This window comes from Apium graveolens, chromosome 3 (assembly GCF_009905375.1).
Source record: "Apium graveolens cultivar Ventura chromosome 3, ASM990537v1, whole genome shotgun sequence".
NCBI lineage: Eukaryota > Viridiplantae > Streptophyta > Magnoliopsida > Apiales > Apiaceae > Apium > Apium graveolens.
The window spans coordinates 82,183,989-82,206,467 of NC_133649.1; the positions used below are offsets into that span (position 1 = coordinate 82,183,989).

The window sequence follows — 22,479 nt, forward strand, 5'->3', positions numbered from 1 at the left end:
ATGGAAAGTAAGAATTACCTCATATTCATTGTATTTTGTATCACTAATTGTACCATGTAAACAAATATAATAACTCTTTAATTAACTTCGCAATATTTCATTCATTATAATTATTTTCATGAGATATGTGTGCTATCATTTGTATAATATTTTGATCGTATATTTCGATTTCATTGCCGCATATTTAATTCATTTTGAGAAAAAACACGTTAAGCACGACATCGATCTCAATTTCATAAAGAGAGATATTTAGTTAATCGATTCATCATAAAACAACATGAATATATCGTCGATAATTACAATCAAAATAACATCAATTCACGTATTAGAGAACATGGCCGTGCATTGCACGGGCTATAGAACTAGTTTCTCTAATGTAATAATATTTTTTTTAACAATTTTCACTACAGACATTCTATACACTTCTAGATCTATCCCATTTTTTGATTATTTTTTAAATTCATTCCATACACATTAGATCTATCCATTGATTCTTATTCTCGTCATGAAATAGAGTTATCACTGTTACCGGACGTAGGGCTATCAAAAATTATAATTTAAATGTGCTGCTTTACTGGATTGTTAGAAAATTACGAATAAAATTCTTTTATTGAATTTTCTCCTATCTTAAACCAAAATCCAATAGATTATCTTACATAGAATTTAAGTTTCACTTTTTTCATACAAAACCTTCTAAGGTTACAAATCCAGGGTTAAATTAGTCGCTGCAGTTATACATGATTTAATCGGTACTAAATACTCATCCCATCCCTCCCAATTATTATCGTTTCTGAAAAAGTGTCTGACACGTATTTTAAGATGAAAAGAAAATATAATTTTTTAATATTTTTAAAAAAATTTATTTTTCTGAATAAAAATTTAAACATTTTATTTTTATTCAGAATTCTTTTTATTAAAAAAAGTTATAAAATTATACTTTCTGTTCATTTTAAAATATGTACCGGATACTGTCCCATAAATAATAATAATTGAAAAGTGACGTATATTTTTTCAGGAGAAGAATCGTAAAAGTTACACGTTTGCAAACGGATAATCATCCAGAGAGGGAGAGAGTATAATAGTACATCCATAAAATAAAAGAGAAAAAGCATACCGGCATGACGAACCATGTGATCACCGGACGAGCAGGCCTACCTGGTCCCACCATCCATAACAACACTAACAAAGACTCCAATCCATCAAATCCTCACCGTCCATTCCTTCACTAAAATCATCCTAGCTGTACTTGACTTCAGTCCTATCAAAATGACTTTATGTTCAAATGGTCCCACCAAAGTATCGAAGTCACAACTCGCTATACTACACCTGTACACGGTATTAATTCAAAACCGGCAACTGACCTGCTACACCCAGTCAAAAACTGTTTACAGGTCAGCACTTCAATCAATTGGCTCGCTGGTTCGTTTTGTCCGAACCTACAGGCTCGGATGGCTTTTCAGACACTATAAATACGATGATAACGCTTGGCTTTGTGAGCGGTCCGTAACAAAAGCCTTTTCCACGACTTGTTTAGATATTTTTCTCTCCATCTTCTTCGTTAAGGTACTTCAAATTTCATTTATTCTTTAAATATCGTATTTGATTAAATTAGAAATAAGTGACAGTTGATACGATAGAACCGTAAGTGTTTTTAATCGATTTTAAATTTTAGTATTGATGAATTTTATTAAATTGGAGTGTTTGACTTGATATATGACTGTATTTAGATGTGATAAGTAGATGTTTTATGTTGAATTAACTTTATTTTGTGACCTGTTGACGAACTAATGATATTTTCATATTGCGATTTTATAAAATTTTATTTATGTGATGGTGAATTTACTTCATTTGATCTATCTTTTTTAAGCTTATGTGTATTGTGAATTTTCTCATTTAGCTTACTATTCTGTTGCTACTGGTTATATGTAATTAGATTATCAGATCTATTGCTGAGAAAGATGATCCTATTAATTGATGTGTTATTTTGTGGTTTGACTGAATTTTTGGGTTGCTTGGACTGTTTGATCGTCTGATAGTAACATTGATTTGTAATTAGTTAACAATTTATGGCTTGTTGAATCTTTGTTTTTACAGCCTAGAAAGTTTTTTTTGCTGATGATTGTAATCTGTAAGATCGTACTTGATAATTTTGAGTTCGGGGTTCGAATTAATTGTGGAGTGTAGAGAGGTTATACACTTGTACATAGTATGTTCATTGGTTAAACTGGAAAAATTGTACCTGGACAGTAATGATCATGATTATCATATTTTAGTTTTGTGGGTGGAAGTAGTATGTATATGATATAGGGTTAAATTAGTTGATTGTATGGCAATTTAAAAGTTTTTCAGTACCACCAAGTTGAACATTGCCTGTTGGCCATTAATTCTTTAAAACTTTGTATTTCTTTTTTATTAACTTTTTTTAATGGAGTTACACTGGAAATCACAACACTGTTTGGTATTGAATGAATTTTTCCTGAGTTTATAGTCTAGAGATTCTTATAACCTTTATTTTTGTGCTTTTCAGGGTATATCACTGGTAAGCAGAGTTGAGAACTCATCAAGATGGCATTAGTCTCTGGAGGACGGTCTTCATTAAATCCAAATGCACCACTCTTTGTTCCAGCTGCAGTTCGCCAAGTAGAGGACTTCTCACCAGAATGGTGGCAGCTGGTGACAACTTCAACATGGTTTCATGACTACTGGGTCAGTCAGCAACAGGCTGATGATTTTTATGGCAATAATCAAGATGACATGGCTGATATTGTTGACCTACTTCCTGATAGCATTGATCTTGGTGCTGACGAAGAATTGATGACCATGGAAGCACAATATGAGCAATTTATCCAACTATCTGAAGCAGGGAACAAGTCATCCCTGTATGCTCAAAATGGAATGCCTGCAATTGGTATGACAACTTAAATTTTATAACCTGGTCTGTACGATCTGCATGTTTAACAGTGTTAATTATTGAATTCGACGTACATTCAGTGCTTTGAAATTCCAAAAATGATCTTTCCTGATAAGGTAGTGTCAAAACTCGAAAATTGTAACCTGTGCTGATTTAAATCTTTTTTCTTGGTTGAGATCAGGTACTGATCATGCAGGACTGATGAGGAGCCTGAGCATGGTGAATTCCTACCAGGAAAGATCACCCAAGTCTACAGTGGAGACTGCCAGGTATTGGGAGAAGCCAGCCAAGTTGGTAAGCCCAAAAAACAGTGGCCGCCGCATCCAGCAGCCCCGCTGAAATCTGAATGCCCGCATCTCTTGACCTGAGCTCAGTTTAATATCAACCAAGTAGTCTATTGTTTCCCGTAATTTGTGTATAGGGCCAAGGTCCTCCTGTATCTAGACTAGCCTGTTATTCAGATATCGTCTACCCTAGTTAACTACTTAAAAATTTCGAGCTCATGTAAAAAGAAAAAACTTTAATGAACAAAGAAGTCATCTTGCTACTTTATCCTTGACTACTGTCTACATTGTTCGATCTCCTTAAAGCGCCCGTTTACACTTCTGAGTGTCGATACCTTTTTTCAACATTTAAAGCTTCTCTCGTGTTGCTACACTTCTGAGTGGTAGGTAAGCTTTCTTGAAGATTAAAAGCTTCTTCAAATGATGCTATCAGTTGCTTCTCTCTAATAAAATCAGCTTCAGAATGGGGTAAGATAATAGAGCTCTGGAAAAGATGCAGAGCATTTTTTGCATCGCTTACTCTATTATCAACCCTGCCCGATCTGTAATTTAAATCAACTAAAGCCCTTTCTATGTTCTTTAAATCCTTGGTAAAGATATACCCAAGGGTTGCCAAGTTGATTTACTTCACTTAAGAAATCTGGGAGAAACGATAGAAATTCAAAATATTGGAACGGCTTTTTACGATTCGGCAATTGTACCCCACTATCCACATTCCAGGACTGTAATCAGAAAGCCTACGGAGAAGAAATATACCAACTACATTTGGAAAACACTCCGACTAGTGCTCATTCACAAGAATTCCATCTAATTTCGGGTAAATCGGTAATTTTTATTTCACCAAGAATAAAATTCACTGGTACTTCTTAAATCCACTAAACTCAACTCCAAGATGCAGTCACGAAAATCAGTCATGCCCGTTTTCCAATTACCCAAACCTCCAGATTTTTCCTCCAATGACGAAATAGGATTATAGACCCTCACGTCTGTCCAAGGAGAATCAATTGTGAAAAAAAATCTCAACAAATCAGACCACAACCCTCGCTTTGCTTCCATCTGATTGAAGCCATAAACAAAAGTGACAAAGGAAGTATTATTCTCTAAAATTTTACTTGGCAGTGTAAAGCTTGAGCTGAAGTGTAAGACAGTGACACTCCAAACATTATTATCCCATCCTAATCAAATTCTACAACTGGGATGGCTACTGTAAGATTCTTGGCCGGGCTTGAGTCGGGAGAAACGCTGCTCAGCGACAGTCAAGGTGATGTGGCATGACGACTCTTTACTCGGCGACAGCTGGCGCGACCAAGGGCAGTGAATCTGCTGTGTCTGTTGACGACAATCTTGGCGACAGTCTTAGCAACAATTATTGTGTGGGTAGCAAATCACCTGGCGACAATTATTGACGATTTTGATGAGTCATAACAGTTGGATGATAAGGGAAATTGGTAAATATAAGATGGGCACAAGTGTCAGGCACTCAAGAGAGCAGTTGCAAGGCATGAGAGACCGTTTTATAAACTGTCTTAGAGTTTATATTCGTGACGGGACTCTATATATGTCAGGCATTCAGATTTAAACAGGTATGGTATATGAAATATATTGCTTGTATAGTATAAATATAGGCAATAGTGTGGGAAATACTTATTTGGGAAAAAAATTAAGTGTATTGTGAGTAGATTGCTTGAGAGATGAAACTTGGGGGAGTAATAGCATTATGAACTCCTTCCACAACTCTTGTGTCCTTTTTATTTATTGAGGTAATAATATAAAGGTTAATAATATAAAGGTTGAGTTTGGCCGTATATGCTATATATTTAGACTTATGTGGGGAATGCTGTTGTTCTTATGGTGCTGGTGCAGACGAGGCTGTGTGTGCAGACGGGGTTGCTGGGTAACAGAAGGCACGAGAACAGGCCGCACAGGAGACTCGAAGAAAAAAAAAGAATACGCATGTAACAACTGATATCAGAGTTGCGTTTATAAGTTTGAGAATTTAGTAACACGATGGTTAATGGGAATTCTACAAATGAGGGTTTGGGAATTTAGTAACACGATGGTTAATGGGAATTCTACAAATGAGGGACTGGCAAGGCTTGAGGAATTTGTTGGTGTTTCGTTGTCAAGTGATAAGATATGTTTAGTGAATCAGATTCAAGTTCTTAGAGAAGAATTGAATGAATTCAAGGAGATGGTTATTGGGCATATGGCTATAAATGATGGCAAATTTAATGATCTATTTGCAACAGCGACGACATCATTTAGAGAGTATGAATGATCAGTTGCAAAGCATGAGGGAGGAAATTACTGTCTTGAAGAGGGTTGTGGCCATAACTTCCTTGAGTGGCGCAGAGAGCCATTCTAAACTGAAAATTCCGGAACCAAAGGCATTTAGTGAAAGTCGTACTCCCAAGAAGTTAGAGAATTTTCTGTGGGATATGGATCAATATTTCAAGGCTTCCCATACAAGTGTTGAGGAACAAGTCACCATCATAAGTATGTATCTAGTGGAGGATGCAAAGTTTTGGCGGCGCACTCCAATGGAAGATGAAAGCGCTGGGAGGGTGACGATTACAACATGAGAAACACTTAAGTAAGAGTTGAAAGATCAGTTTCTACTTCTTAATGTGTTTGGGGTTGCAAGAGAGAATCTGAAGGCGCTGAAACAGAGTGGGTCTATTCGAGATTATATGAAAGAGTTCAATAGTTTGTTGCTCAATATCAAGAACATGACCGAGGATGATAAGGTATTTAACTTCATGTCTGGTTTGAAGCCTTGGGCCCAAAATGAGTTACGTAGAAAGGCTATCAAGGACTTGGCGACGACGATTATTTATGCGGATGGGTTAGCAGATTACAAGCTTTCAAGTTCAGAAGATGGGATTGAAGTTGTGGCTACTATTGAGAGTGACAAAGGGGCTGGAAAAGATAAGAAGATAAAGGAAAAAAGAAGTGGGTGATGAGGATGCGGACAATGAGGGACAACGTCCTAGATAAGTGAAAAAGAGTTGTTATCTTTGTGGCGTCGCACACTTCATGAGGGAATGTCCTAAGAGGGAAAAGATAAATACCTTGTTGGTTGAAGAAACTGAGGAACAACCAATGGTAAGGGCTGGATCATTGCGTTTGGTTAATGTTGTACAGGATGTTGAAAATGCTCCAAGTATAGGGGTATCATTCAAAATAGAGTAAGTTTTTGTTGGAGGCTAGCAGACAAGCCTAAGGGGTCTGCACAATTGGGCGATCAACGCCTAGGTTGGCTTAATTATTTTGGGAATAGGTGACAAGTGGGTGATCAGATTCTTGGATGATGGGTAACAAAGACAGGTCGGTGAGAGGCATGCAAAAGCACTGATTTGGTTTATTTACATCATTCGAGTTAGTTGGGTGACTTCACAAAATGGGCAGCGACATTATAGCCTCTAAGAGGGGCTAGCACTGAGGCGCTTGATTGGGTTGTTGACATGGTGAAAGCAAAATTTAGGATGGTCTTGATGTTGAGACAAAACTCAAGTAAATGAGGACAATGACTCAAGTGGTGTAGGAGGGTATGTAAGACTTCTTGGCTGGGCATAAGTCGGGGAACCTGAGTTGGATGAGACGCCGCTCGGCGACAGCCAAGGCGACTGGGCATGAAGACTCTTAATCGGGGACAGCTGTGCGTGTAGTCTGGCTAGAGGGGCGATCGGGGCTGATGGGTCCGCTGGGGCTACCGGAAACAGTCTTAGCAACAACTAGTGTTTGAGTAACAAATCACTTGGTGACGATTTATTGACAGTTTTGATGAGTCATAGAAGTTTGATGATAAGAGAAACTGGAAAATAAAATGGGCACAGGTGGCAGACACTCAAGGGATCAGTTGCAAGGCATAGGGAACAGTTTTATACACTGTCAGACAGTTTTAAAACTGCATTGAAGTTCAAATTCGTGGCTGGACTTTATATATGTTAGGCATTCAGATGTAAACAGGTATGGTATACGAGATATATTGCTTGTATAGTATAAATATATGTAATAGTATGAGAAGTCTAAGTGTATTGTGGATAGATTGCTTGAGAGATAAAACTTGGGGGAGTAATAGCATTATGAACTCCTGCCATAACTCTTGTGTTTTTTGTATTTATTGAGGTAATAATATAAAGGTTGGATTTGGTCGTAAATGCTACGTACTTAGTCTATTTAGACTTGTATTTGGAAGACTGTTGTTTTTGTGGTGTTGGTGGAGACGGGGCTGTGTGTGTAGATTGGTCAGCTGGGCAACAAAACGCACGAGAGCAGGCCGCGCAAGCGAGTCGAAGAAAAAATGAATACGCCTATGAAAACTACCATAGTTATAACTCCAAGTAAAGCGGGGAGCTATAAAGGTTGAGACTGCCCGTTTGTTTTGCTCTAACCACGAGCGTCTCCTAAAGACCGACAAGAGAACTCTTGTTTCTTGGAAAACAAGTCTTGATCATTGGTTTGTTTATCAATCAAACCATGCACATTGAAAAAATAAAGACGCATGAACACAGACGTGAGATGTTTATTGTGAAGACTGGAATGAGACTCACTCTCATATTTTCTTTCAATATAACTTTTGTGCTGCAATTACAATTATTAATAATGCCAAATTAGTGTCACAACCAATTGCATACCTGATGAGAATTTCTTGACGATTATGAAAAGCAGCATTGAAGTGGAAATAGGCCGGATTTCTTATCAATAGCCACTTATGCTATTTGGGTTGAGCTTAATGAATGATTGTATGGAGGTATCCACAACAACTCCCTTTTTGTCCTTAACAATATCAAATGGGTAGTTACGTGAAATTAGCAAAAAAGCACAAAATTTAAAAATGAAAAAAAAGATGGACAGGGAAAGAATCTTTGGTTATCTTTGGAGTGAATATATAGTTTTACAGATAGAGATTCTATTATTATCTTTTGTATTGCGTCTTTCTCTCTGTTTGTTTGGTGGTAGCGTTGTTTTTTGTTCTACCAATCTGTAGTTTTAGCATGAGCTTGTTTCTCTTTATAACTACCTTAGGGTATTCCCATATTATTTTTTTCTTTTTATTTGGTTAATAAATATTTTACATAGAAAAGAAAAACACTAAGAGTTCTTGGCTTCTAGCTTACAAAGGGCCGTTTAATTTTCCTTAGTTTTATTTTAGTAGTCTTTTTCACGGGTTAACATGCTTAGAGCAGGTCTAAAAGAGTGTTCTCGTTCAAGCCTTAAATATAATATAAAAAATTATGTCCTAATAACTTAGGACATGTTAAAACTAATTTTATCTACAATAATGTGCCTTATCTTTACAACCTATATAATATTTTATTATCAAAAGTTTCTTTCATCATTGATTATAATATAAAATAGAGAGAGAAAGACATTATTGATAAGGATTTATTATAAATACAATAGGATAGTGATAGATGTGTTTTAAAAATAGGGCTCGAAGATGTTGTCCTAGTGATATAATGCATCACTAGGACATTGTTGGATCAATATTTTTTTATCAAATATCCTAAATACACTACACCATATATGGCCTGTTTTAACGGTTTTTTTCAGTATAACCAGCTAAAGTGTGACCATAGATGCCTTAAAATTATTTTTGGCTATTTATTGTTACATTTTTTTCATTATAATCATTTGTGTCATTTAGTATAATCAAAAAGAAAATAAGGCATCTACGGTTACACCAAATTTGATATTATCGTTGCTTTGAAAAAAGTGTTACACACGACCGAAATATTTAGGCGGTCTAATGAAACATGAGGCGTGGGAATGAAATTTCATGTTAAAAACACAAGGCGGGGAATGAATGTTAGGGGGAACACACACAAGTATAGAACCAAACAAACAATGCAAAACACACACTCAATATATAACGCGGAAAAACCCACATCCCAACTTGTATTATTAATCAAAATAATTATCAATAATACAATCAATCTCACCAAACGGTATTCACTCAAACGATACTTAAGTCAAACAATACTCAAACATACATCAAAATAATAACATGACTATGTATATATAGCCATCACAAACTTAGCCAACAAGACATACCTAATCTGATTATAATAATAATTGTCTACTCATACAATTATTACCCATTCCCATTATAATAATAATTGTCAACACATACAATCATTACCCAACTCAATTATGATAATAATTGTCTACCCATACAATTATTACCCAATTCAATTATGTTTTCTATCACCAAGACCATACTACCTATTGGGTTTAACCCCAACAATCCTCCCCTTTAACCCAATATGATTTCATGTACAACCGAATTAACGGTCACCATCAAGCCATCGACGTCGATCGCCCAATACCTCCCCTCAAACAATAACCCCTCCTTCTAGTACAAAAAGATTTCTCTTATTTTTTCGACCTTTGAGTATCTCTAAATCTCCTTTAGTGACTTTCAACATACTGTTCTTCATCATAACAGTATATCCCAAATCAACTAATTTACCCAACGAAATCAGATTTCGATTTAACTCCGGTATGTATCTTACTTGAGTTAACTTCTGAACACGACCGTTTTGACGTTTCATTGTTACCTCACCAATGCCAGCAACCTTTACCGTTCGGTAAAGTTATAATCTTTCCCTCACACTTTTTATAGGACGAGAACCACTCCCTCCTACCACATATGTGATGAGAACATCCCGAGTCAAGCACCCATTCTTCTTTTGATCCCTTCTCTTCTTGAACCAAAAGAACATCTTCATCAGCTTCTACAAGCGAAACACTACCCCCTCGATTTTTCTTCAAATCTCTCAAGTCTTCTCTTGCCTTTGGACACATAAATTATATATGACCCAATTCCTCACAATAAAAACACCTGATATTAGGGTTATGTTTCTTAGCATACTTCTTTTCCGTGTCATGCGAACGTACCACAAATGCACTTCCATCAGATGTGTCACTCGATTCTTATTTCATCAATCTTTCGGCCTCTAGAAGAACAACAATAGTCTCATCCAAATCTAACTTCGTTTTCCCAACCAATAAAGAAGTCATCACAGTATTATACTTCTTCGGTAGAGATACTAGTAGTAGAACAGCTTTGTCCTCATCCTTTAATTTTTCATCCAAATTATTTAGCTGGTTGATTAAGCCATTAAAACGATTCAGATGATCTCTTAAATCTCCGTCTTCTTCCATCTTGAGCCCAAACAAATCTTTCTTGAGAAACAGCTTGTTGGCCAAAGACTTTGAGTGATAAGTCTTCGTTAACTTCTCCCACAAATTCTTGGGATTGTCCTCTTCAAGAACATCATACTTGATTTCCGGTACAAGGGCCAACCGGATCGTTGATGCCGCACGTAACTTCATGTCTCCCCACTTTGTATCATCAACTTCAGTAGGCTTCTTCCCTCCGAGAGTCGCATATAACCCTCGTTGAATTAACAGATCTTTTACCGTACTTTGCCACAAGGTAAAATTGTTTCTTCCATTAAACAATTCAATTTCAAATCCCCCAACCTTCTCCATCATGAACCTTGGCTCTGATACCAATTGTTAGGGGGAACACACACAAGTATAGAACCAAACAAACAATGCAAAACACACACTCAATATATGACGCGGAAAAACCCACATCCCAACTTGTATTATTAATCAAAATAATTATCAATAATACAATCAATCTCACCAAACGGTATTCACTCAAGCGATACTTAAGTCAAACAATACTCAAGCATACATCAAAACAATAACATGACTATGTATATATAGCCATCACAAACTTAGCCAACAAGACATACCTAATCTGATTATAATAATAATTGTCTACCCATACAATTATTACCCATTCCCATTATAATAATAATTGTCAACACATACAATTATTACCCAACTCAATTATGATAATAATTGTCTACCCATATAATTATTACCCAATTCAATTATGTTTTCTATCACCAAGACCATACTACCTATTGGGTTTAACCCCAACAATGAAATGATTTTATAAAATTAAATAATAAAATAATAAACCAATTATAATCGTGTCTCTCTTCATTCTCTCTCAGCCTTGCTCTTTATCTTCCATATCTTCTCTCTTTCACTCTCTCTCTCACTCAACAATAATGGGATTCTTGGATTAACGGTTTTCTCACTTGAGTCTTCCAATACGTGGGTCTTTCAAAATTTGAATCTTTCATTTATATTTTTTCTTTGAATTAGGGATTCTTCTACAAATTATAGTACTAGTAGAGCAGATGCGAAGTAGAACACAAGGCACTAGCATAACAATATTCAATCCACCCACCCCAATATACTCCAGGTTTATTTATATTTATAGCTAGCTTGTATGTGGATCAATTATTAATTTTTGTTTGTCGTTTGTTATTATTTTAGGGTTTAAATTTTTGTAATGCTTTTTTTCTTGGTTTAAATTTTTTATTGCGTAATTTACTCATTGGTCAGCTGGATTTGTTCGTCAATTACGCTTCCAAATTGGAAGTTCAAATTCCATTTGGTCTTGTTATATCCCCCTTTTTCTCTTTTTATTGTGTGTTTATTTCAGATTTCATGTTTGAACATAAAAGTTTTTAATTTAATTAGAGGATTATATAAAGACAGGATGTTAGGGGAGAAAGAGTGGGGAGAGATGAGGATGCTAGCTAGTGAGCTCACATTATTCTCTACACATCAGCCTTCCTTCGTTTCTTTTCATGGCTTCTCCTATTTAATCTTCTATTCAATCCGCTACTCAGGTATTAATATCATCCCCATTTTATAATTCTTTATCACTTTACTTTTATGTTTATTAATATTTATTATGATTATATACTCTTTGTTTGTTGTTGTATGTATTTTTTGAATTACTATGTTGGCATGCATTGTGTACTTTTAAAATATGAATAAGACTATCAATGGCAGTAACAAAAATTGTAATTTAGTAGTAGTGAATTGTGCAACTCTCTAGAGGGATGATTGCAAGACTGAGCAATACAAATAAGAGGAAGTTACAAATCATATAACAAATAGCAAAATGTGAACATTTTGTTAGCATAAGCATTTTTTCTAAATCCTAGAGTAAATGCAAAACATATAAGATAATATAAATAAATATATTTACTGGTCTTTTCAGTATGTAATATAAAAATATGTAATTTATGTAAGCTATTTTGTGGTATGCTTATTTTATCCATGTCTCAAGTGATCTCAAGTGATTATGTAAGCCATTCATGTAAGCTAACATTTATGTAACATCTATACTGGTATTTTCTCAAATGATCTATGATCAAGTAACTATGATGTCTTGAGCTTCTCTGTAGTTTTGGAAAGGATAAACAACATTTTAAACATGATCATTGATGCCCTGTAGGCCAGATTTGTCTTCACTTTGAGACCAACTCAAGCCAATATAATGTTTCCTTGTTAATTTCATGTATTAATATATTATCATTATTAGGACTGTATTTGTACTTACTGTGTTAATATGGTTGACAGTATTAATAGTGATCTAGTATTAAGACTTGTAGTGGTGTGTTGTAAGTAAGGGTAGATAAGTCTTTTACTTCATTTAGTTATAGTTTGTATATGCCTTTAAATACTTGTATGCTGCTGTGTTTACTGATTATGATTGGGATATATGAAAATGGCATTTACCACCAAATTTTTTTCTCTCTCTATAACAGATTCTTACATTCTCTCTCTAGGGTTATTAAACCCATTTTATCTCTAATCTCTCTAAAATTATGTTGCTTCTTTATTTCTCTATCAAATCTCTCTGATCCTTCCCAGATTCTTCTCTGATTCACTCTATAATCTCTATTTTTACTTGTTATCTGCTTATTCTAGTTGTTATAAGCCATAAAATACCAAAAATAATCCTAAAACTAGGACATGAACTATCAATTCCCGAAAAATTAGTATAAGAGCTGTAAAAGTAGATCAACCATAGCTTCCATCATGCTATGCACTCTAAGCCGAGTATAGCGAGCCTAGATTCACAGTAATCTCAGCTCCAAGTTCAGACCTTTGAAAATTCACTCAATCAGGTGTTTTCTAGCTTAAATTCTCAGATCTATTAAATTTTCTGCTACCTTTAGTTGAGTTTGAGGATACTATAGTTTTTATGTTTGTTTAGTTGTTATTAGTTCCAATCCTGTTGAGGTTAGTAGATAAAAGTACAAAAACATCAAGTTAGCATAGTTTTAGAGTGGTTGTTGGAAGTGAACTATGTTCTGTGCTTGTGAGAAATTGAAGTGTGGAGATTTTGGAGATATTGTGGAGTGATTGAGATCGAGACGTGTTGAGGTGATTTGGAGCCATTGTATTGTGAATCTACAGATTGTGCATCACTCTGTAATGAGACAATATCTCTAATTTGCAGTGTTGATAGTAAGTTCTGGTGATTTACTGTGTGTAGTATTGTTGCACTCTAGATGTTTGATGATTTGGCTATGTGAGTATCTGATTAAAATTCTAGAAAATTTCTAGATTAATAGTATGCACTCTGTTTGTGAAGTTCATATTGATGTGTTGGTGTTGAGAAGGTTTAGTACTTGAATCTATAAGTGCTTTAGGTGAACTACTGTGGCGTTCTGTGGCTGGTGGGATTTTGTGTTGCTGTTTTAAAGAGTTAGAGTAATTGTGTGTAGTGATATACAGTGCCTTGAAGGTGTTTTTGGAATTGTTTGTGAGAGTTGATTGTGTGTGAATTATAGTGTGCTTTGGTTATCTGTAGTGCATTTGTAATTCTACACACCAGGTGTTTGTTAAGAATTTTGTTTGAAGAACTTATGAAGTAATTGAGGTTGAAGTTGTAAGGAGGATCGGGAGTTATTGAGTATCTAGTATAGCTACTAAATTGATGTAGTTTGAGATAAAATTGGTGTTGTTGTGTGAACAGTAAAGTCGCTGAACTGCTGAGGTATTCTGGAAAACAAGTGTGTGGTAGTGATAGTGCACTCCAGGAGTGTGAGATAATGTTGTGACTATTACTGCTGTTGAGAATGCCAGAGATGGAGACATTGATAAAAACAGTAGAGGATGAGGTGTTTGATGAAGCTGTGAGTATGGTATGGCAACAAATAGCTAGATATAAAGATAAAACAAGTAAGAAATTATAGAAGTTAGAGGCTACAATAGAAGTAGCCAGGAAGATGATGGTATAAAATTTGCAAATAACGGTTCAGGAGCTTGAGGAAGGATCTGTAAATCCTTTTGTTTGGCAGAATGAAAGGAAGGAAAATGCTGGAAAGTCTAGTGACAGTCAGGGCAACATGGTTGAAGAAGCTGGAATTATTGAATCTTTACAGGAGTGTGATCAACTGTTGAATATTGAACATATATATGATGGTAGACTTGTCTATGATAAAGAACCAGAAGAGAATTAGGAGTTTTGGCTTGCGCATAAATGCATCTTAGCAGCACTAAGAGGAGATAATTAAGATTTCTCTAAACTCTTATAATCTGAAATCTGCACATGTGAAAGATCAAAGGAGCCAGAATTTCTAAACATACAAGAATTCTAACAAGGGCAAGGCAATAACTATTTGAAAAATGAGGTGACACCCATCTAGTTAGAAGAAGTAATTTCACAGATTTTCACCAGTATAGAAACTGTTGAGGCTTTCCTTGACCAAAAAGTTGTCAAAAAAATTTCGGCAGCTGAAATACCCTATAATTTGGGTATGAAATCTTGCAATTTTGGAAAGGAAAACATGCTTATTTTTTATCCTAGAGGTCAGGTTCAAGAAAAGCAGTCAAAAACTATTAATAACAAGTTCAGAGAAATCATCATAAGTGAGGTGATAGTCATACCAGATGTAATGAAAATCTTTATTGTTGCACATGGAATTGGAGATGAACTAAACTATTCTACTAGTCATACAGAGGAAAGCCATGGAGGTACTGACATGAAGTCAAGGTCAACTGGACTTGTATATAGACATGGTGATAGGTCAAAGATTGTTGGTAGTTATAAGGTTGAAGAGAAGCAAGATGCCAATGAAACAATAGTATCTTCAATGACAACTACCAATATATGAGAAATTATTGTGGATTTTCTTAATAAAAGGACTATCAAAGAATTTCCAATAACTAATTGTTCCTATAGTTTGAGCAAGAAGTCTAACAGTATTGATAATGAGCATCTTCAGTTTGGAAGGAGTGTATTTATTATTTAATTAAAGGACTCAACTAGCAAATAATGTCAAGATTTTCGAAAAGTTGGTGATGGGGTGAGAAGACATATTAGTGAAATGGTTCCATGGAATGTTGATTTTGGGAGAGATGGGTTGAATGGACTACCCTACAGGTACACTGTTGTAAGCCCAGATAGACAAGGTAGCTTTTCTAAGATATTGAGACTTGAAGTTCATAAGTTCTCCAAGAAAAGGAATACAATTACTATTTTTCATTCAGGAGGATGTACAAGTTGTTCATATGGGCCCAAATTGTTGGTGACTGTTGGGTTATATGGCCCTGGTGCAAGAACAACCATGAGGAAATAGTTATTTTAGGGGGGAGGATTGTCATAATTAGGACTGTATTAGTACTTACTTTGTCCATATGATTGACTATATTAATAGTACTCTAGTATTAAGACTTATAGTGGTATGTTGTAAGTAATGGTAGATAAGTCTTTTACTTTAGTTAGTTATAGTTTGTATGTGCCTATAAATACTTGAATGTTGTTGTGTTTACTGATTATGACTGGAATATATAAAAATGGCATTTGCCACCAAGTCTCTCTCTCTCTCTAACATATTCTTACTTTCTCTCTCTAGAGTTTTCAAACCCATTTTATCTCTTATCTCTCTAAAACTCTGTTGCTTCTTCATTTCTCTATCAAATTTCTCCGATCCTTCCCTAATTCTTCTCTGACCTCTCTCTGATTCACTCTATAATCTTTGTTTCTACTTGTTATCTGCTTATTCTAGTTATTATAAGACAGAAAATACCAAAAATAGTCCTAGAACTAAATTAGGAACTATAAATTCCCGACAAATTGGTATAAGAGCTATAAAATTAGACCAACCCCAGCTTTCATCATGTTGTGCACTCTAAACCGAGTAGAACGAGCCTAGATTCACAGTAATCTCAGCTCCAAGTTCAGACCTTTGAAAATTCACTCAATCAAATATTTTCTAGCTTAAATTCTCAGATCTGTTAAATTTACCTTTAATTGAGTTTGAGGATATTATAGTTTTTATATTTGTTTAGTTTACTATTTTTTAAAAGTAACAATTTAGTTTTTAGTTTCTCGTTAATAACTACTATTTTCTATTAGGTTCATTTATGTTCCGTGTCCTCACACTAAGGACATCTTGTGTGATGAATTGCTTGAGTGTTTAATGGACTGAAATTTGGATAGAAATATATCCACTCTTACAATGGACAATTGCACAACTAATGATGCAATGGTTGGAGCTTTATTAGACAAGTTGGACAGTTCTAAACTTGTGGAAGGTGGGAGTTTTCTTCACATGTGATGTGCGACGCATATTTTAAAATTTATTGTCAAAGATGGAATGGAAGTGATTCAAGTTGGAGTGGAAAAAATAAGAGCGTCTGTTGGTTACTGGACATCAACACCAAAAAGGGTTGAAAGATTTGAAGAAACTGTACGACAATTGCGTTGTACAAATACCAAAAAATTAGGACTTGATTGTGTGACTAGGTGAATTCAACATATTTGATGATCGAAACAACATTGTTGTATAAGGATGTGTTCACTCGCTTGGGTAATAGAGAGCCTCAATATTAGAAACTGACGCCTACTAAAGAAGAATGGGAATTTGCTCAAGATGTGTATAGGAGATTGAAGTTTTTTTACAAAGCCACTGAGATTTTTTCTGGTACGAAATATCCAACTTCTAATCATTGTTTTATCAATATTTTTAAAATTTGACTAGCAATTGAAACGTGGTGTACTTGTTCTATTTTTACAATTAAAAAAATGGTTGAAAAAATGTTGATTAAGTTTAAGAAATATTGGGATGTAATGCATGGTATTGTTGGCGTAGCTACTGTGTTAGATCCCAGATACAAGTTGGAAGTACTAGAATTTTACTTCGACAAGATATTTGGACAAAACTCATCAATGAAAATTGAAGATGTACGCGATCTTTGTTATAAATTACTTAAAGAGTATCATCAGAAACTTGTTCAAGAGACCGAGGGAATTGGTGAATCTCATTCAACATACTCTGTTTCTAATTCTGAAAATCCTTTGCAGTATGAGTTTTTCATTAGCACCAAAAAGCGTAAAAAAGTCGACTTTATAAAATCAGGGTTAGACCATTATTTGAAGGAGGATGTGTTGGTAAAAAACTGATGGATTTGATGTATTAACTTGGTGGAAGGTCAATGCGACAAAGTACCCAACTTTGCAGCACATGGCTCGAGATTTTTTGGCAATTCCAGCATATACAGTTGCATCAGAGTCGGCGTTTAGCACTGGTGGAAGGGAGGTGAGTCCACATCGTAACCGACTTCATCCTTAAACAATAGAAGCACTAATGTGTGCTCAGAACTGGCTATGGGTTATTGAAATGAACGGTAACATATTTTCCTCATTTTTATTTAATTTTTTTATATGTTCATGCTTATTCTATGTCCCTGAAGTTTGTTATTTATACTCCTCCTAAGAACATTTCCCGAGAGCAGATGTCATGTTTGAATTCTCAAGTCATTGGTACGATAAACATTATTATGTTTTTTTATTTCAGGAGAGGCACCATCAGGTTATGCCATAATATACAAAGATTTGGAGGTTGAGGATTCTTGTATCACTCGTGAGGTAATTATACTCACTTAAAGTTAGTAGTAAACTTTAAATTATATATGATGGCTATTGATATTTTTAAAAAACTTTTTGTATGATATTTTCAGCTATAATATCATAATTTGATGAAGAATCCTTCTTTTCGTCGGAAAGTTTAAGGTATATAATTTTTATTCAGCTTTGTGTCAAGTTAAAAATATATAATTGTAATGCCTATTACTTGATTGCATTATGATTTATACATTTTTTGTCAAACTTTTGCAGCTGGTGGTGGCTTAACCTAATGAAAAAATTGAGAGATTTGAACTAGATTTTCTAGCTTAATTATTCTTGGACATTCTTTTTCGGTTTCTTTTCAGATCTAGTTTGTGGAGTAAAGTCATGAATACTTAATTTTATTTTGGAATGTAATTTTATGTTAAATCTAATTATGGATTTATGATTTAAAGTTGGTCTTTTGTGGAAGTAATTCGCAGTACATGACTACAGGGTATGTAGATTTTATGTTAATATAAATGCTTCATAGTCTTTCAGCAAGAATATATAATTTGGATCCAAATTTCGGGTAAAATCCGATCTAATACAAAATTTAGGAATAACTTTCGGGTTTCAAGTAAAATCCGATCCAATTTAAAATCCATTGGATCGAATCCGGGTCCCATATTTCGGGTTTTTCCGGGCCCAGTTCGGGTTTTGTCAAAAAATGGATCTGGGTCTGGATATTGAAAAACCCGGTTCGATCCGACCCATTTCCATCCCTACTCACATTGTTTATTGGAGTAGAGGGGGTTTTCTCAACCAATCTTGTGCCAAGATACTTTAAGCACAATAACACGTGTAAGTTATTTTTCTCATTGGTGTATGTAGTGACATATTCAAATGTAGATCTTTTCTTGAGATGTTTCATAATTTCCAACATATTATTTATTTAGAATCAATGCAGGCCTCTTGAAAGTAAAGCATTAACAGAAGGAATTATTTTTAAAACTAATCTGAAAAGGCGCCCTTTCTAAGGTGATGTCAAGAAAAAGGTATGGACTATAATACAATGATCCAGTTGTTTGCATAGCTTGATCTGTATTTCAGTTATATTGTTAATTTAACTATAAGCTTACATAATTTTAACTGAGAGAAATATATAATATTTATTGGTTCATATTAAAACACTCATTCAAAAGTTATTATTGTCATCATGTCCATGCATTATTGTCTAGCTAATTTTTCCATGCCACAACAGTTGACATCCTTATGTCTGTATATAACCACTTGATATTTCATGTAATTAAATGTTCTTTCCTAATATTGTGTTTATTTTTCAATGAGGTAATTTATATATTTGGTGATAGATGTCATACTATAAACATGAAATTCTAAAAAAATAAGAGGCATGTGAAGTATAGTCATTTCTTAGATGTTTGGCTACTTGTATTTGTAGTTTCTTGAGGATCTAGAAATATTTAATATATAAATGTTAGAAATATGTTTAGAACTTGATGATAAGTTGAACAAAACACCTTAGTAGATTTAACTTAGTGTATTTGTAGCTCTCGGCAGATGTTTTAATATAGTCCTGACGGATGAACTTTATATTCCCGACGGATGACAATATAACATCCATCCAGAGTGTAGCTTATGAAACAATAAGTATTGTAGCATATTTCTGCAAAGAACAATGTTTTAGTTGTGTAGATTCTGTAGGATTCTTTAAGTCATGTTGACTACTAGATTGATATGCAGAATATGTTGGATAATTATAAATATAAGATGTCTTGTAATTCTGCATAAATGAAATAGAATCAAGTGACAGAAAGACTCCCGACGGATGATCTACAAAGACTCCCGACAGATAATCAACAAGGCTCCTGATGGACGATCAACACAGTCCCGACGGATGATAATATTCAAATTAACAGTTGACAGTGACAACACAGTCACGTGCGTCAGGTGTTTGCAAATGGAATGTGGCAGCCTAATTGCAGGATTTAGAGAATAAAGAAGCATTACCATTTCTATGCAATTATGAAGATATTCAAAGATGCTGGATAAATTAATGTAGAAGCATGAAGTTAGACTAGATTTAGTTTGTCTTATTGTCTTGTCTTACTATCATATAACTTGGTAATATATAAACCAAGTGTAGCAAGTAGAACCAACTAACCAAGTAGCATTATTTTCAAAGAGATAGAAAAGGCTGTATATGTTAAGAATCTCTTTGTAATTCTGTAAGTTCTATTATAAGCAGCTGTGTGCTATTCAAGCATCACAGAATTCTCAACTTTATATATATATATATATATCTGGTGGATAAGTTCAAATCTACCAGAAAGTTTTAAAGCTTTGTGTTTTATTACTTTGTGTTTTGATTTCTATTTTATTCTCATTCCACACTTCTTGTAAAATCAAACACAGTTATATATTAAGTAAGAACATTCTTAAAATCAGAAAAAGTAGCCAAAATTACATTAAACTCCCCCTTCTGTAATTCTTGTTGCATTGTTTGGGATTAACAATTGGTATCAGAGCAAGCTCTTAAAGTACAAAGAGTGTAAAGATCACAACAATCAACAAGATGAACAAGGATGTTGGAGTAAAGATTCTATTTCTGGACAAAGACAACTATCACCATTGGAAGGTGAAAATGCACCTACATCTTCTTTCTCAAGATGAAGCCTATGTGGACTACATTGAGAGAGGTCTCCATGTTCCTATGAGAGCTGTTACAGGAAATGAGCCATCAGTTCCAAAGCCCAGACATGAATGGTTTGATCCAGACATTGAAAAAGTCAGAAAAGAGAAAAAGGCCATGAACATAATGTTTAATGGTGTTGATGGTGATATGTTTTACAACATCATTAACTGCAAAACAACACAAGAGGTTTGGGATACAATTCAAATCATTTGTGATAGAACTGAGCAAGTAAAAGAGAATAAAATGCAGCTCTTGATTCAGTAATATGAGCATGTTCATTGTGAAGAAAGTGAGTCACTCACTGATATATTTAGTAGATTTTAAAAGCTACTTAATGCTCTCAAGTTGCATGGAAGAGTCTATCAAATAAAAGACTCAAATCTTAAATTCCTTAAATCTCTACCAAAGGAATGGAAGCCCATGAAAATCTCTTTAAGAAACTCTCAAGATTAAAAGGAATTCACCTTGGAAAGACTATGGAATTCTAAAAACCTATGAGCTTGAAATAGAGCAAGATAAAAAGATGGAGAAAGAAAGGAATAAAGGAGGATCCATTGCATTGGTTACTGAATAAGAAAAGGAAAAGGAGATGAAGGTTGAAGCTGTTGATTCTACATCAAATTCAAGGGTCTGTGAAAGAAAGGGTAAAGGGCCGATAGCTGAAAATAAATAACAGTTGAGCCAAGATGACATGGATGACATAGATGAGCATCTTGCTTTTCTATCCAGGAGATTTTCCAACCTCAAATTCAAAAAGAATTTTGGAGCAGCTAAGTCAAACAGAAACATGGTTGATAAGTCTAAATTCAAGTATTTCAAGTGTGGCTTGGAAGTTCATTTTGTAAGTGAATGCATGAAGCTTGATTCTGGTAAAAAGAAGTTTGAGCTTGTTGACTACAAGCAAAAATAATTTGAGTTGCTCAAGCAAAAGGAAAAGGTTTTCATTACACAAGAAAATGACTGGGCTCCAGATGGATTGGATGAAGATGAAGAAACAAACTATGTCAACCTAGCCCTAATGGCCAAATCAGATGAAACAGAAGTTAGATCATCCAGTAATCAGGTAATCACCACTAACCTAGCATATTTAACTAAGCCTGAGTGTAATGATGCCATCAATGACATGTCTACTGAGCTATATCATTTACGTGTAACTCTTCAGTATCTCACTAAGGAAAATACTAAAATTAAATAAAACAATTTGTTTTTAAGTGAGAGGAATAATGTTCTAGAGTATCAATTCATTGAGTTTGAAAAATTGAGAATTGAATGTAAAACTGCCAAGGATCAATTAATTGAATCTTTAAAGAAAGAAGAGATTTTAAGGAAGCAACTTGAACAAGAATATGAAGTAATTAAGGCATGAAAATCTTCTAGAGATGTCCATGCTCAAATTATTAAGGTTCAAGGAATAGATTTTTTTTGTGATGCAGCCTGTTAAAAGAACAAGGAGAAGCTTGATTCCAATCTGGTTGAAGGACTTTCAACGGATGTGGATTCGACGGATGATGAAAATTATCCGTTGAATAATCAAAAAAATTATTCGTTGAAATACAATGAGCCACATCCGTCGAATGTAAGTAAGCCAGTTAGAAAAGCTAAGCTAGCTAAGTTGAATGATAAGTATGGATCAATGCCTAAAAATTTTATTCTAGGAGAATCAAGTCAAGTGAGAAAAGAAAAAAAAAGTAAATGTTGGTCATCTGTCTAACAAGCAATTGAATGACATACTAGATAAGATTGAGGTTAAAGCAGATTCAAAGAGGAAAAACAACAGAAATGGGAAGGTAGGAATTAACAAACATAACAACTACACACCTGATAAATATGCTCCAAGAAAAAT

At 34.5% G+C, this 22,479-nt stretch overlaps 1 protein-coding gene across 1 annotated transcript; it reads left to right on the plus strand.

The window, feature by feature from the left end:
* Positions 1-1,428: 1,428 nt before the first annotated feature.
* On the plus strand, positions 1,429-3,463 carry LOC141712508 (protein EARLY RESPONSIVE TO DEHYDRATION 15-like). Its single transcript, XM_074515479.1, has 3 exons — positions 1,429-1,563; positions 2,528-2,908; positions 3,093-3,463. The coding sequence occupies exons 2-3, from the start codon at positions 2,566-2,568 to the stop codon at positions 3,248-3,250; spliced, it is 501 nt and encodes a 166-aa protein (XP_074371580.1). The 5' UTR covers positions 1,429-1,563; positions 2,528-2,565; the 3' UTR covers positions 3,251-3,463.
* The last annotated feature ends 19,016 nt before the right edge of the window (positions 3,464-22,479 follow it).

Coding starts and splice junctions, on each gene's coding strand:
- LOC141712508 (XM_074515479.1), top strand. CDS start 2,566: ATGGCATTAGTCTCTGGAGGACGGTCTTCATTAAATCCAAATGCACCA. Junction 2,909..3,092: donor AAATGGAATGCCTGCAATTG/GTATGACAACTT, acceptor GGTTGAGATCAG/GTACTGATCATGCAGGACTG.